Source organism: Carassius carassius, chromosome 18 (assembly GCF_963082965.1).
Source record: "Carassius carassius chromosome 18, fCarCar2.1, whole genome shotgun sequence".
Classification (NCBI taxonomy): Eukaryota; Metazoa; Chordata; class Actinopteri; order Cypriniformes; family Cyprinidae; genus Carassius; species Carassius carassius.
Genome location: NC_081772.1, coordinates 12,187,745 through 12,203,988, shown reverse-complemented (window position 1 = coordinate 12,203,988; position 16,244 = coordinate 12,187,745). Strand labels below are relative to the sequence as shown.

Genomic DNA, 16,244 nt, shown 5'->3' with positions numbered 1-16,244 from the left:
TCTAACTGTATGCCTGCCCTCCATAAATCAGGCTGAGAGTCAACAATAAGGTGATAAAAGAGAACAGAATTGCTATTTAACTGCCTCTAATAACAGTCATGTCTCTCCATCATCACCCTCTGGGAACAGCTGAAGGCTGTGGACATGGGATTGAATTCTTACCCAGAAGTTCATAGAGGAGGTTGAGAATGTCCTTCCACGCCTCTCCGGCCTCTTCGCCTGCTAACTCCTCAAACTCAGCGGCACTGTTGTACACATTTAGGCGATCGATGCAGTGTGAGACCAGGGTCAGCATTCCCTAAAAAGATCATAATTAGTGTCAGCCTGTTCATTTGTATCTAAGTCTAATAAGACACATTTGAGTTGTATTTCACCTCTTCTTTGAAGAGATCTTGGCGCTTGATGAGAGATCGGAGCTGCCTCTGTTTCTCCTCATGTTCGAGTTCAGAGTCAGGCTGCTGGAAGTACACGATGAGGTCATCGAGTGTCTGCAGCACTTCACACACAGGCAGTGTCACCTCTGTTGTTTTCTCCCCATTCAAACCATCTAGACCTCTGAGAAAAGGATAATAATATTAAAATGATCATATTAAACATTATATTAAACATTAGGAATTTAATAATGCTGTCGTGTGGTATTCTTGTTTCAAATGGCTCTCATTTACGATGGGACAAATGTTTGCATTTGAGCAGTGAGTTTGGTTCTGTTGTACCTGATGAACTGAGTGAAGAGGCGGGTGGTATTACGAATGATGCGAGCCGCCCGGGACTCCTCGTGCTGGCAAAGCTGCAGAGTCAGCCCATCATCCATATGGCCCTCAGGAGACAGGACAGCCTGCACACATCGTAAATGACTTGGAATCTACCTTGAACCAATCTGAATTTTTTTTTTTTTACCTTATAATGTTTTACACATTTTTTAATTGAATTTTGCACCCCAGATTTAAAATTTGGTCTCAGAGTTTTGTACACCGCAGTATCAGATTATGTCGGACATTCTGCTCGGTAGATACTGTATCTGTATCAGCACTGGCCATTTTAACCCCTATATCGATCTATCACCAGTGTTGCTATAATGTAACGGTACATTGACAGAGGACAAACATAATCATCTTTGCATTTAATTCACTACTGTTCAAAGTTTGGGGTCGATAAGATTTTTACAAAGTTTTTAAAGAAGTCTCTTATCTTAGTTTGTCCAAATAGTAATATTATGAAATTTGATCACAAATTAAAATAACTATTTTATATTTTAATATACTTTAAAATGCACTTCACTCAAAGGTAAATTTTCAGAAGCCTTTATTACAGTATTCAGTGTCACAGAATCCTTCAGAATCCATTCTCATATGCTGATTTAATGCTCAAGAACTATTTCTTATAATTAAAAATGTTGAAAATATTGCTTAATGTTTTGTGATTACTGCACATTGACTACATAGTGTACTAGTCAATACTGGTTGTTATATTGCATTCATCAGTTCTTTTCTAATGAAATTTTAAAGATTGCCTTTGGGTTTTATCTTCAACTTGGCAATTCCTCCTCACAGGAAAGGCAGAGTCTGTCCAGCAGACTTCATAAGCTACAAAAAAATAAATGAGTGGTTCAATATTTTCAAAGTGAAAATCGAACCGAGTGTCACCAAAGTTACGACTTTGGCTGACTGGGCTGTGCGTAAAGGTGGCATGCTTTTTCTGGCCTTCAGCCCAGAGCTAAGCTGCATACCACAGTGCTGGAAAGATGTGCAGTCCATGTGAACATGTAATCCTGACCACTCCCCAAAAACACACTGTCACCATGTCTACCTCATTATCACATTTAAACCATGGACTCGTATGTCCTACACTCTACACAGAAGCCACTGCGGTTAAGCTTGAGCCAACATTAGACTATCCTGTGAGCCCCATAATCTTTAACAGGATCATAAATTAAAACACATGATGTCATTAAAGATGTATGTGCCATTGAAAGTTGTTGTTATCATGTAATTGTGACCTGGAGAGGGAGTTCATTGATAGATTCAGCCTCTAACTCTTACCCTTCTCTTTGGGGGTCCCAGGCGAGATGTTTTGGCATCAGGCGCCAGGTAGGACAACCACAGGCCCGTGGACACATGCATGATGAAGCAGACCGAATCGCCGTATTTGATCTCTGCGACCCCCATACCATCAATATCACGCTTTGGGCCGGACTCAATCTTTTCCTGCGAAGGGTAGTCAAATTACATGAGTCCTGCCATTTCTGTGCCAACTATTGTTATCTGTTCGGTTTGGACATTCAAAGTCAATAATTTAGTGAGCCTATTATTATTCCTTTATAAATTATATTCCTTTAATGTATGGACAACTTTAAAATAAATGGATCAAACCTTGCTTGACCGGAAACAGAAGGCTGTTGCAGTGGTGTCAGACCTCTCTCTGTCCAGCAGTATCAGGCCCTGGTCCTCTATCTGGCCCAAATAGTAGCCGGTGGAGAGATGGCGGAGGCGGAAGGGCTGACCCCATCTGATGTGACTCCCGCTCCAGCTACAATTCAGGAAAAAAAGACTCCCCTGTGAGTATGCATCTTTTTCATTTTCCACACACCTTATTAAATATGAGTTTTTAAAGCTTAATCAATCTATATGCCTTCACAGAAGATTAGATAGACTTTCTAATAGTCATGGATTAGATGCACTGCTCACTGACCTGACTTTGAACTACCCTTTTGGACATAATTGGAAAAGACATAGGAGGTACAGCAAGTCTGGGTCATCAAAAATTGACTGCAGTTTACTGCAACCCAAAGGGAGTGTGTGCCTGTGTGTGTGCTCTTGTTTTGTGACATATCAGGACACAACTTTGTATAATGACATGGGCATGACACAGGTATTATAAGGAGAGGGTGACTTATGAGGACATAACCCATGTCCCCATTTTTTAAAACGCTTATAAACCATACAGAATGAGTTTTTTTGAGAAAGTAAAAATGCACAGTTTCCTGTGAGGGTTAAGGTTAGGTGTAGGGCCATAGAATATACAGTTTGTACAGTATAAAAACCATTACACCTATGGGATGTCCCCACTTTTCACAAAAACAAACGTGTGTGTGTGCACTCAAGAAGGTACGTTTATGTTTGATTTCACCTTATCCGAAGAGGCTCCAGTCTCCATAAAGACCTTGCCTTGGACCCTCCTTTGCCGGTCTCATAGTTCACCACTCTATAGAAAATAATGTTCTATCAGAACAATGGATGGATGGATGGATGGATACTGTAGATGGAAAGATGAATAGATGGATAGATAGATTCACCTCTGTTGCTCTTGGCTTTGCTCAGATCCTGGTATGGTGAGACTCTCGTCGTGGCCACGGAACAAGCGTAACACATTCCCACCCAAAAGAAATCCTACAGAGACAAGGGAACAGTGAGACAATTCCTAATAACAACTGTGCTTTTAAAAGTAGTACAGCAAGACAAAAGTCACAGATTTTTTTAACTCACCCACTTCCAAATTGCTTCTGGAGCAGGTCGGCTGAACGTTCCACAGTGTTTGCATGAATGAGGCATCCACTTGTATGCTTCCATTGGACATGGAGAGGTGCTACAAAAGAGGGAAAGACACAAGTGTTTTACTAAACTAACTATGCATGCATTTTTTTGCTTGAATAAGTTTGTAGAAGAGGACAGGAAAAGAGATGCTGACATGTGGCCTTGATTCTGCCAGCCTGTCTGTGTTGTCAGCAGCTGAGTTACAAATCTGTGTTCAAAAGATTACTGTCCAGAAACACAAACAGCGACTGTCTTTCCCAGGACTAAAAATTCTGCAACCCCTTTCAAGAGACTTCAGGAAATTCATAGCTTGAACAAAAACAATGCAACTGACCTAAACAAAATGGGAATATGTTGGCAGTATGTGAATTATACACTGACTTTCAGGGGTATGAACTTCTGAGGAATTTCTGAGGAATTCTGAAAGACTTATGTAATGTGTCAAATTATATTTGCTAAAATGTTCAGTAAAAAAATTTTTTTTAAAGAAATTAATACTTTTATTCAGCAGGGATGTATTTAATTGAACAGAAGAGACAGTTACAATATTATCAGTATTTCTATTTCAAATAAACTGTTCTTCTGAACTTTTTATTCATAAGCGACTCCAAAAAAAATTTATCAAGGTATCCAAAATCCAGCAGCACAACTGTTTTTAAAATTGAAAATAAAAGGAAATGTTCCTTGAGCAGCAAATCAGAATATGAGAATGATTTCTGAAGGATCATGTGATGTATTAAAATAGAAAAGAGCAATTTAAAATAGTTTTACATTATTGTATTTCATAAGACCACCAAATTTTGTTAGGGGTTAAAACCTTTATTCAGGGTTTTAGACCCCCCCCCCACCCCACCCTCCAAATTACCCATAATTAGCACCCTGTCAGTCAAATATAATCCTATACTCCTGAAATTTGAGCTTAAAGTATGGGGTAAAACCTTTTTTTGTTTCTCAGTGCATCTATTTTTCTCATGTACATCAAGAGTGCTCTGTTGGAAGGCTGAGCACGTCACCATGACAACTAACTTGATTAAACCTGATGGTCTCCCTCTGTATGAAAGAGGTATATTAACTGTCAGCACATCTGGTGAAGCCATCTTGCCAGACACAAATGAAATTATAATGAGAAATTATGGAAGAAATTGTTCTTTTCTTTTTCTAGAAACTATCAGCCTATGTACTATATATTTGCATTGCTTGATGTTAAAAGATTATCTGGGAAATTTTTAAGCACTGAATGTGGGGGTCTAAGTCCATTAAAAGGAGTAGATCACCCAAAGTTTTCCATAAAGCGGTAGTTTGTAAGGACCATGCCTTTAATGCTACAAAAAACCCATTAAACAAAAAACACCATTAAAAACTAACACACCATTTTTTTAATTCTGGATGAGAAAAAAAAATCTATCTGTTACTTACTATTGTTTGCATTTAGAATATGTGAAGAAGTGCATGAGTCAGATGGACTATTTTAGTGTTTTAGTGAAACTTTAAAGACGTGCTCACTATGACTTGATGTTGTATGAAAATGCAGCATGGAAATTGCTGTCTTGCTCTTTTAACCTCAAACACACCAGGTACTCACCAGGTACCTCTCAGAGGATACGCTGACCAAGATGAGGTCATCTCCAATGCGCACCTTCTCACCTTCTGACCTCTGCTTGGATGCTGGGTGAATTGTCCACCAACAAGCTTCCCCTTTTGAAAGTACATATCATCAGTTAGAAGAAACTGATTAGATGTAAATAAAGAGACAGACTATCAATGTCCTACAGCTGTCAATGATTGAATCAACCTTTGACATTGATAAACTGAGATCCCCTGTAAGACCTTTCGGGTGTTTACAAACTTAGATGTTGATACTGATATTCATGTTCCTCTATTCTGGGTGACACAATACACAAAAATAGCAAGATATCTGTGTTTAATTTTGGAAGCTTGGGAATTAGTCCTAGCACTGCATCTGTTACCTACGGTTCAAATGTCAATCGCAGCCGGAAAGAGCCTGAAGCCTGAGCATTCATTAAAAAATTAAGACTGTCCATTTTTTATTGATGTAGTCCCATGAAGCCACCTATACAGAGCACTGCATATGTTATGTTTTTTTATTTAAAATAAAATAAAAACTACCTGTCATAAATGGGCCTTGGAAACTAAATAGAATTAAATTAGTACTAAGTAATAAAATGACTAAAACCTAAATAAAATTAAAAGCTAATAGAATTATTAAAATTAATTAAAATTCAAATGAGAATTCAAAATATAAAAATACAAAAATAAAAGCTATTTTATTTATATACTAAAATAGTATATAATTAATACTAGTAACACTGATGTTGTTACCGGTTGATTCCTCTTGAAGGCCAACATCAAAAGAAAGTTTGTCTGTCAGAGACCTGGAAGTCTTCAGGCATGTCAGATACTATGGGATGACAAGGAAACAAGTGTAAATTCTGCTAATAAATCATAACAAATAATGCAGCACTGCATCATGGGTAAAGACCCCCAGAAAGCCAAGTTCAGTAAGCTTCAAGCTCTATAGTTTATCTATAATATAAACAGATAATTAAAACATAAGCCGTCCTGTCATTGGTGATGTTAAAGCATTTTCACTACTCCCCATCTACCCCTAATATACTGTGGGGAGTCATTGATCGTGTGTGAGCCGTAAGCTGTGACAGGTCGCCTAATCCTTCTCCCAACTGCTTCAATTGGTGTGGTGCATTCTCACCATTCCACTGAAGGAATGCCTAAGGAGGATGGCATGACCATAGAGCAGTGTCCGATGTCCACCTCCCTGTGCTGCCTACAGAAGGGACAGTAAAATGCTGTTAGGAACACAAGGCAAGGCTGCAGAGACATGAACAGAATGGTTACTTCTAAAATAAAGAGTCACTGAAACTGAAACATTGACAATGGGAAGAACATGCTGGATGGATGTTAAAAGGAAATTGGTTGAACGAGAACAAAATTTCGTTGTTGTACCGTAGATGAGGAAATGTAAGGAGTGTGAGGAAAAAATTGCCTAAAAAGACCCACGAGAAAGAGAGGAACAAAGTAAATATACTTACCCGTCTTATAAGCCTCTGAGTGCATGGGGAAAAAAAGATGTTTCTCTTATTTCAAAAAGTATAGAACCTAAGGTAAAACATTTGAAGTCTGCACCTGGTGAAACGGTTTATTAATCTTTCATGATCAATGATAACAATTATTGTAACATTTGTCCACCATATTTTTCTTCTGACTTTTTGAGATTTGAACACCATTTGAAACCCTCACCGAAAGTCCAAAAACAAATGATTTTGACGAAGAGGAACATTGAAACGCGTGTTTCCTACTCCCAGCTGTTGCTGTAAGAGTATGTCTGCAGTCTTGCTGAAACATCAGATGATAAACAACAGTCCTGGGCTGAGTCACTGTGATACCGCACAGTTTAGCTCCATATTTAACCAGAAACTGCCACTTCTAGACAGTTTCCGGTTGTCTGCCTACTAAAAATGGCAAGATCTTTGGACTGCTGATAAAAAGATCAAGAAAGCATCCTGATGTAAAAAAACTGAACATAACTGATGAACTGTTAACTGAACGTATACTATCATTCAAAAGTTAGGGGTCGGTATAATTCGTTTATGAAATAAGTCTCTTATGTTCACAAAGGTTGCATTCATTTGATCACAAATACAGCAATGATACAGCACAAACAAAAAAAATGTGAAATATCATTAAAATGAATTACAAAATATTTTTTATTTAAAAAATTTTTTTTATTACTTTACTTCTGTGATGCCAAGCTGAATTTTCAGCAGCCATTACTCCAGTCTTTAGTATCACATGATCCTTCAGAAATCATTCTATTATGCTGATTTGGTGCTGTAATTTCTTCTTATTATCAATTCCGAAAACAGCTGACTAACTTAATATGTTTGTGAAAACCGTGATATAACTTTTTTCAGAATTCTTTGAACAATAGAATGTTCAAAGGAACAGCATTTGTGTTTTGTAACAATGTGAAAATCAACTTTGATCTGACTTTAAACTTTTGAAAGTTAGTGTGGTATATAGTACACTACTAAAGTAGAATGGTATACTATTTCAGAGATGAAAAAGAAGCAAAGCATCCAAAGAAGAAACCAGAAAAATGAAGAAATCAAAATAAAAAAATCGAAATTATGGATTGTGTCAAGCAACATTCATTCTGGAATCGGCATTCCAGATCATTTCCTCGTCACTGGTACTCCTGAAATTTGACTGTTAGAGTCCAAATGCAAGAGGAAACACAGTTCACATCTCAAACAAAAAACCCATTAAAGAAATGGCACGTATCTGTACGATTTTTATAGTGCACAACTGTATGGTATGTAACTCTGCTGCATAATGCTTCTCCAACAAATCTTATTCTTTCCTAGACATTAATGTTGACGCAACAGATACAAATCACCAAGCCAATAAAATATATGCTGTGACAATCTTATTTCAAAAGGCTGCAATAAAAAAAAACATGAAATATCAAGCATGCCATTTTATGCTGGAGGGAGGGTAAATAAAGCATTCAAACATGCTTAGCCAGTAGATTTTATTTTGGGATTTGCATAATTCAGGGACACTAGGTTCTAGGTTTGACAAGTTAATTAATCTTCTTTGGGCTAGAGGAACATTTTCACACTCTCAATCATAACGTAAAAATTAAGACAGGGAGACAAGTCTGAGATAAAGGACAGAGATTTTGATTCTTTGACAGGGTTAGCATTGTGAACTGTATAAGTTGGGTTATGCCATGAGTTAAAGCACACTTAAAAATGCAGTTAAGTTAAAGTGGTTGGGATGCTCAAAAAATGAGCAGTAGGTCTAATTATGTAAGCTATATTTTTATACATAATTTAGACTGACATTCATGCATACTGTTGGTCAAAAAGTTGTGAACATACCCAATGGTCATGATCAGGATTCTTGCAATGATGAACAAAGATACAGATATGATTAAAAAAAGGCAACTGGAAAACCCTCACCATTTTAGCACATTTAGTTCATTATGTCTCTCTGCACACCAAATTAATTAATTAAACTCACTCTAGCTACTGTTTTTAGAAATAGAAATCAAATATTGGTTGGATACTGGATATAATGAACTGGATGTTGCCAAATGATGAGGCAACCAATGAGCAAAAACACTTGAAATAACTTCAGTAAAATGTGTATTTGTAAAGTACATTTTATATATATAAAAAAAAAAGATTATATAAGATAAAAAAAATAGAAAAAAAATTATAATTTAATTCTTCAGGTGACTGAAAGCATAATAGATATAAGGAGCGGAGTAATTAATCTATGCAAAGCAGAAGGTGAGGTACCATACTATCATATATATTTTAAAAAAACAGTATACGATGACAGTATTTATACATTTATGACAATACATACCTCACCTGCATTTGTTAGTAAGTAGATGTTTAAATGATTAAGGGATAATGGATCTGCATTACTATCATCCTGAAGATCTAAAGCAATTATGGCCTCTGAGGACTAAAGACCAATTCCTAAAACTCTCCAAATCGAACCTGCAGGTGTGAATTTTAGTTGTGATTTATCTACTACAAAATATCAATGTCATTATTCTTGATAACTTACACATAGTCATATAGAATGCAGAAGAACTACAGTCAATGGAGTAGTTTTAGCAATATAGATATACTGTCTTTCCATGACAGTGCACCATTATATTTCCCTATTGACACTGAAATGCACTCAAAGGTAAAAGGTTTTAAGTATTCTTAGTAGAAGATATATTCAGCATAGTAACCGTGTAATGACTGTGATTTGTTTACTTACTCCGTCACCATTCTGCCCGGCGAGCATCTCCTGTAGAGCCCGCACTGAGAGCGACTGCTCCAGCACAAAGTTACAGATGCATAGGTCAGGAGGAAAATACTGTGGGGGAGAGAGAGAGAGAGAGAGAGAAAGTGTATTTGTATTAATAATTGGTAGAGTGGTTATGTTTACAAATTAAAGCCCTTCATTAGTCCCAAATAGATGTTTTGTTTTTGATATGTGTTCATTAGGATTAGCTTGAGAGGCCAGCAAGGATTAACATGGGCAAATGGTGAGCTCCACCCTCGGTCTAGAGAAGTCTTCTCCCACCCTGCATCTGTTTATCAGACTGCTATTTAAAGCCCCTAGACTGTCTGGTTCAGCTATCCTGAGGAAGTGAACATTCTGTCACCTTCTGATAACTAGAGTCTGAGTCATGTACAGTCTTACATCTTCCTTTTGCATTAAGAATTAAGCCATGACTTATGGTGACAAGTGCCCTTTCAGGTTGTAATACAACATGTGTGTGGGGAGAATGTGCTAAGTAGCATGACAGATGCCTCTGGGAAAAGCCATCTGCAGCCATAAAATACAAAGAGAAAATACTATAGAAGTATCATGTCTCAGTCAGGTTAAAAATCCCTCTACACAACTCTTTTCAAAGGAATGTAACTTATACATTGTGTGATTAATAATATAATCAAAATTAAACATCCAAGTGAAACATATAGCACCAAAATGTCAGAAATGTAAAACAAAATAGCTGAGTTGAAAAAGAGTTGGAAAAAGGATCACCCCCCTCCTAAAAATTACTTGTAAACTCAATCAGGTGTAGCTAATCACCTTCTCAATGGCACACAAACCATTTGAATTTCAGCTGTGATCAGCTGTGGTCATTTTGATGAGTTCAGCATGAAAAGAGCTTCCCTGGAGCATTTCAGTCCGTAGTAGTGCAGCTGAAGCAAACAATCACCTGTGGCTGGCAAGGCACTATCAAAAGATCTCCTGGATACAGTTGTGGACAGGCAGGAGTCAGGAGATGAATAAAAAAAAATTCAAAGGCTTTATCAATGCAGAGAAGCACAGTGAGCTCTATTATTAAGAAGTTGAAGGTATTTGGAACAACATCAACCCTCCCTGGATCAGGACGTCACTCTAAACTGGATGAAAGAGCCAGAAAGAAACTGCTCAGAGAGGCGACCAAGAGGCTTACTGCAACCCTGAAGCTTGCGGTCATTGTGTGCATGTGACAACAACATCACTTATTCTCCACAAAAATGGCTTGTATGGAAGGGCTGCAAGAATAAAGCCACTCCTCAAGAAAGGCCACATGTAGTCACGACTGTGCTTTACCGAAATGTACCTTGAAGATTTGGAGGCAGATGAGAGTAAAATTCAAGTATTTGGTCTCAACACCAAACAATATTTCTTGCGGAAATCCAATACAGCCCACCATCCAAATAACAGCATTCCTCCAGTAAAGCAAGGATGTGGAAATATATTGTTATGGGGGTGCTTCTCTGCAGCAGGGACTGGATCACTTGTCAGGATAGAAGGAAAAATTCTCATCAAATTCTCATCAAAATTCATCAAATTCAACAAAATTCAACAAAAACTCATCAAATTCTTGAGGAAAATCTGCTGCCCTCTTGCCAGAAAGTTGTCAATGGGAAGAAGGTTCATGTTCCAACATGTCAATGACTCAAAGCACACAGCAAACCTGACCACACAGCGGTTAATGGAGAAAAAGGGGAATGAGTCAGAGTCCAGAAATAGAAAATTTGTGGATTGCAGTCCACAAACGATCCCCATCAAATATAACTGAACTTGAGCAGTTCTGCAAAGAAGAGTGGGCAAATATTGCACTAGTCTAGATGTACAAAGTTATTAGAGACAAATCTCAACAGACTACAGGCTGTAATTAAAACAAAAGATGGTTCAACAAAATACTGGATGTTTTAAGTTGCACTGAGCAAATATATTAATCAAATTTTTTAAACAATGTATTATTAAATAATATTTGTATTAATAGTATTGTTATTAATATTAACTTATTATAAAATCTATTAATTTATTTATTTTACATACACATATACACACATATATATATATATATATATATATATATATATATATATATATATATATATATATATATATATATACACACATATATATATATATATACACACATATATATATATATATATACACACATATATATATATATATATATATATATATATACACACACACACACACATATATATATATATATATATATATATATATATATATATAATTCCCCCCATATGAAAACTGCACACATTAGACACTTAAGAATAAAAACTCAATGATCTGAAATACTACCCATATATACAAACCCTAACCTCTATATATGGCTTTTTACATAAAACACCTTTCCATTTATTGTTTTAAATATACATCTGAGGGTTATTATGAGGGCTATTCATTGGGCATTGCAAGTGAATCCATAAGCATTTATTGATATGCATGAAGAAGACCAATACTTTATATGATAACAGAAAGATTATCATCATTATCCACCTTCATTTTTACAATGTAGGACCAAGGTCAGGCTCAGTAAATACACTGCACATAACCATATAGATGCCCACACATCTTCTACTGCCTTGCCTCCTGATGCATAGAAAATATGGTGCAGAGCACTAGGATCAATTGCTGTTGCCATGGTTTTCAACTACATAAATCTCTTCCCATTAATTTGATGTATTGCTAGAGGACAACATATCAAAGGCAAAAATTTTTGAACCACTGTAAGACTCCTTGTTTCACTCTACATGTATTTTTAACCATGCAATTTTCTTTCCCAAGAGCTACATTATTTAAAGCATTCCTTAATCAGCACACTAAAAGAAAAAACATATTGCGTAATATTATGCTCTTCTATATTTTAGCTGTCTAGGCACCAAATTAAAGGTGTTTTCTAAACTGCTTTGCTTCAATCTCTGCCTTGTGGTTTGTGTGGGGAAGTTTACATTTATGCATTTAGCAGACGCTTTTATCCAAAGCAACTTACAGTGTATTCAGGCTAACATTTTTACCTAACATGTGTTCACTGGGAATTGAACCCACAACCTTTTGCGCTGCCGTAATGCTCTACCACTGAGCCACAGGAACACTAGTTCAGAGATATTGAAGCACAAGTTTCTCAGAACACATGGGGTTTTACCTTCGCCTCTGATGTGGGCTCTAGATAACACAGGCGGTTGCCTAGTCCCTCTGCGGATAGGCAAAACTTGCAATTCTCCTTCTGAATGGCGGCGACACACTGCAGTACCACCTCATCATCCTGCCAAGACAAAAAGAAACATTTTTTAACTTAAAAGTAAAAACACAACAAATACTTTCACTCAATGTAGACCTAAAATCTCAACACAACTTGAAGCTAAAGTTTGTAATTTCTATGAAACCAGCAATAAGGTCTGTTTTCAAACAGGTTTCCTAGCCACTCCTGTACCTGCCATTTGCCAGCCAAACAAATAGTCCCACCCCAAACACACACCATTGGCCGAGCTACTGCTGTTGTGTCAGTCTGGTTAGAATTTTTTTTTCTGGTAGTGCCCCAGTGTTTACACCATTCAGGGGATCTGGTCTAAAAATTCATTACTTATAGTAAGTCACATATTAGAAGAGAAAAATAGAAAGTTTTTTACCATTGAAAAGCATTATACATTACAGTTACACAATGTTCAATAGCAACAAAACTGTTAGATAAAATAGCTATCAATAGCTAAACAAATAAAAATAGCTACAGATACAAAAAAACATTTATAAAAAAAACTGAACTTCTCAAGTCCATTAAAAAGAAATGTAATTAAAAAGCATTTCATATCAAGACATAAACAAATAAATAAGTTTAAACAAATTTTAGTGATGTAGCATCTAAATTATCACAAACTGTCACTGGAGGAAATGAAAAAGAGTCGAGACACAATGAATCTCTGTACACCCTCAATCTCTCTGAGTAGTAGGAGGAATATATTGATTTCTGTCTATTTGTGTTGCCTTTTCTTGTGTGCCAGCACACGTATCTCATTAATCCTAGTTGATGGTTGCCATGGTTCTGAAGAACACCATCAGAGCTGTAACAATTCCTTAACACAGTCACAGTGCATAAGTTCATATTTTATATTTCATCCATCAGGTTCAAGACACGTTAATCAGATGAGAGCTAGCAAGAACATCCAGTATTCTGAATACACGCATAATAACTTGTGTGTATTTGGGCTAGAGTTATGCTACTTAGGCCCAATCCCAATTCTACCCCTTAGCCCTTTCCCTTTCCCCTACTCCTCCGTTTCGCGCGTTCACGTGAAGGGGTAGGGGTGTCTCGATTGTCTTTTGGTTGGAGGGGAAGGGGTAAGGGGAAGGGCCAGATAGCCCTTCAAACGAAGATTTTTCGGGACCACACTTCAAACAAAGGGGTATGAATTATCTTGGCAACATGGCTGCTACAGCGAACAAAAAGACAATAAAAAGATGTAAATGTAAGCTTTTTTGGCACAAATAAAGATTTTAACGAAAATTGGATTTTTGTTACATTCAATTGTGAGTTCATATTATCGGTCATGTTACTCAAAGAAATGTTTGCAAAAAATCGCTAATATTTGCTAACGTCATATCATTACAGACTGCATTATAGTGCCCACAACATATGTCTGATCAGGGCGATAACTGCCGTAGACACTGATGGGGGCTAATCAACCCAATAATTAGAAATCACTGAACCTTTTTTCTCAAATATTGCCTATTCGAGAGAGAGAGAGAGAGAGAGAGAGAGAGAGAGAGAGAGAGAGAGAGAGAGAGAGAGAGAAATGGAAGTTGCGTGTATTCTTGTCTGTGCGTTTATCTTTTTACAGTGAGTTTACCTAAAAACAGCGGTTGTATCCTCTCGTCGCTGGAAAATATAATGTAGCGGTTCAGTATTTAAACTGTATTTAATAAAAGTCGTGGGGCAGCGTTGATAAGTTTATTTTCTCCTGGATGTGTTAGCTGCGCGATTTCCGATATGCGTGTGTGTGTTTGTGTGTGTGTGTGTGTGTGTGTGTCAGTAAGCAGCTCATTAATCCAGAACGATAATTAAAGGCTCTAATGCACACCAGCACCCCAAGATGTGTGTACTGTAAGAGCTAGACGACGAATGATGGTGTATGACGTCATGGTAGTGGTATCCCAATCCTTAGGGGAATATTTTCTCCCCTACCCCTTGACACTCTGTTTCAAGGGACAAGGGGAAGGGGTAGGCGGAGGGGAAGGGGTATAAAATAGAATTGGGATTGGGCCTTAAAGTGGGCTGTCTTACTCTGCTGTCTGAGCTATGATTAAACTGAAGAATGACAACAGAAACTCTGGTTCTCTGACAGTAAAACAGAGGAGAACCTAGTAGCATAATGCAGATGCCAAACCAACATTGGATGTAAATATTTAAGGCTGTACTGTATGTGCAATAAATTAAAAAAAAATGCACTATACATGTACATTGTCACAAATTCTTTGCACAACATTTAATTATGCTTATATCTCCTGTGTTATATATATATATAAATAGTTCTGTCAATCAATTAAAAAAAAAAAAAACTAATCACACATTTCTTCAGAATTTAATCATGATTAATCCCACCTAAGTGGTATATAAAAAAGTATATAAATATACTTTTATATTGCAATAATTTATATTCAAGCTTCAAATGTAGAAACACATTTTTTTTTAAATATTTGTTTTTTATGTCTGAATGTGTGAATCACTGATACTACTGATGTCTCAAGGAAATTGTTTTTCCCCTAATATTTAACTATTGACTATAGCCATTCAACATTTCAGAAGCTATAATTGAGAGCTGTCAATTTTTAACATTTATTAGACTTTAAAAAATAACAACTTCTAATTTAAGTGACCTTAAAACAATCTTCACATAAACCCATTATAATAAAGTTATATTTACGTGTGCACTTCAGCAAGTATGGAAATATCCAGAAACTTAATAAAGTTATCAAACACTAAATTCTAAATTAAATATAGATAAATACCCCTTAAAGCAGAAATTATTGATTTCCTCTTTTTTTCTTTTGTTCATTGATTAGCAGACATCACAGCTGCCGGGTTATAAGGTTATTTTGGCTGCTTTAAGAGATGCCGCTGCTGAACATGACGCGGATCTGACAGACATCATATTTTCTCACAACTCTTTACCTTTTCTGATCGACTTCAGGTCTTAAAGTCTCTACTAATGAGCTGAAGAGTGGAATCGGGAGTGTTAGACGAGGGAGACAGTTCTGTTTTGAAAACCACTGCATTTCAGAGACATGTTCTTAAATATGACTCATAACAAATACTTGCATGCATGTACAGTTTTAAAGCATTAATCACCTTTTTTTTGGTAACTTCATGACTTAACTTATTACATAACTATGACATTGCATGCTTGAAGATTCTTTTGTGCTTTAATATGATATAGCGTTTTAATATAATACAGCGTGTGTTGCCATATATGTGTGTGCATTTAATGAGCATGTGCTATGATCACAGAAAGATGGCTGTCAGCACAGGAAAATTAGTTTTTACTGATATATGGCCTGACAACATCTCATCTGACATTGTTCTACTGAAGCTCCCTCGACACCTGTATCTTTTATTTCACTTAGATGTGATTGGCATAGTCTTGCATAGCCAGACCTTCAGTTCAGAATGAAGGTCTGGAATTCAAAGCTTTGAAATGAGGCTGTTTGACTGACATGTCAAACAACCAATCACAGTTCGTTTCTTTCATCGTCACATTTCAAGGCGTGGAAATATCTCTACAATAACAGACAGTGTGTAAAACTATTGGACATATTTTAATGATTCTATGCCGCAAACTTTAAATGTTT

The 16,244-nt window shown here is 36.6% G+C and overlaps 1 protein-coding gene across 1 annotated transcript in view; it reads right to left on the bottom strand.

Moving 5' to 3' along the window:
• Positions 1-16,244, bottom strand: part of LOC132092399 (ryanodine receptor 3-like) — a 94,058-nt gene that overhangs the window by 64,954 nt on the left and 12,860 nt on the right. The window contains exons 2-14 of the mRNA XM_059498619.1: positions 12,547-12,666; positions 9,354-9,452; positions 6,259-6,333; positions 5,871-5,949; positions 5,113-5,225; positions 3,483-3,582; positions 3,293-3,386; positions 3,127-3,201; positions 2,370-2,526; positions 2,040-2,204; positions 714-835; positions 375-555; positions 163-298 (exon numbers count right to left, since the gene is read on the bottom strand). Of these exons, the coding sequence (XP_059354602.1) occupies positions 163-298; positions 375-555; positions 714-835; positions 2,040-2,204; positions 2,370-2,526; positions 3,127-3,201; positions 3,293-3,386; positions 3,483-3,582; positions 5,113-5,225; positions 5,871-5,949; positions 6,259-6,333; positions 9,354-9,452; positions 12,547-12,666 (1,516 nt within the window). The remainder of the gene's footprint in view (positions 1-162; positions 299-374; positions 556-713; positions 836-2,039; positions 2,205-2,369; positions 2,527-3,126; positions 3,202-3,292; positions 3,387-3,482; positions 3,583-5,112; positions 5,226-5,870; positions 5,950-6,258; positions 6,334-9,353; positions 9,453-12,546; positions 12,667-16,244) is intronic.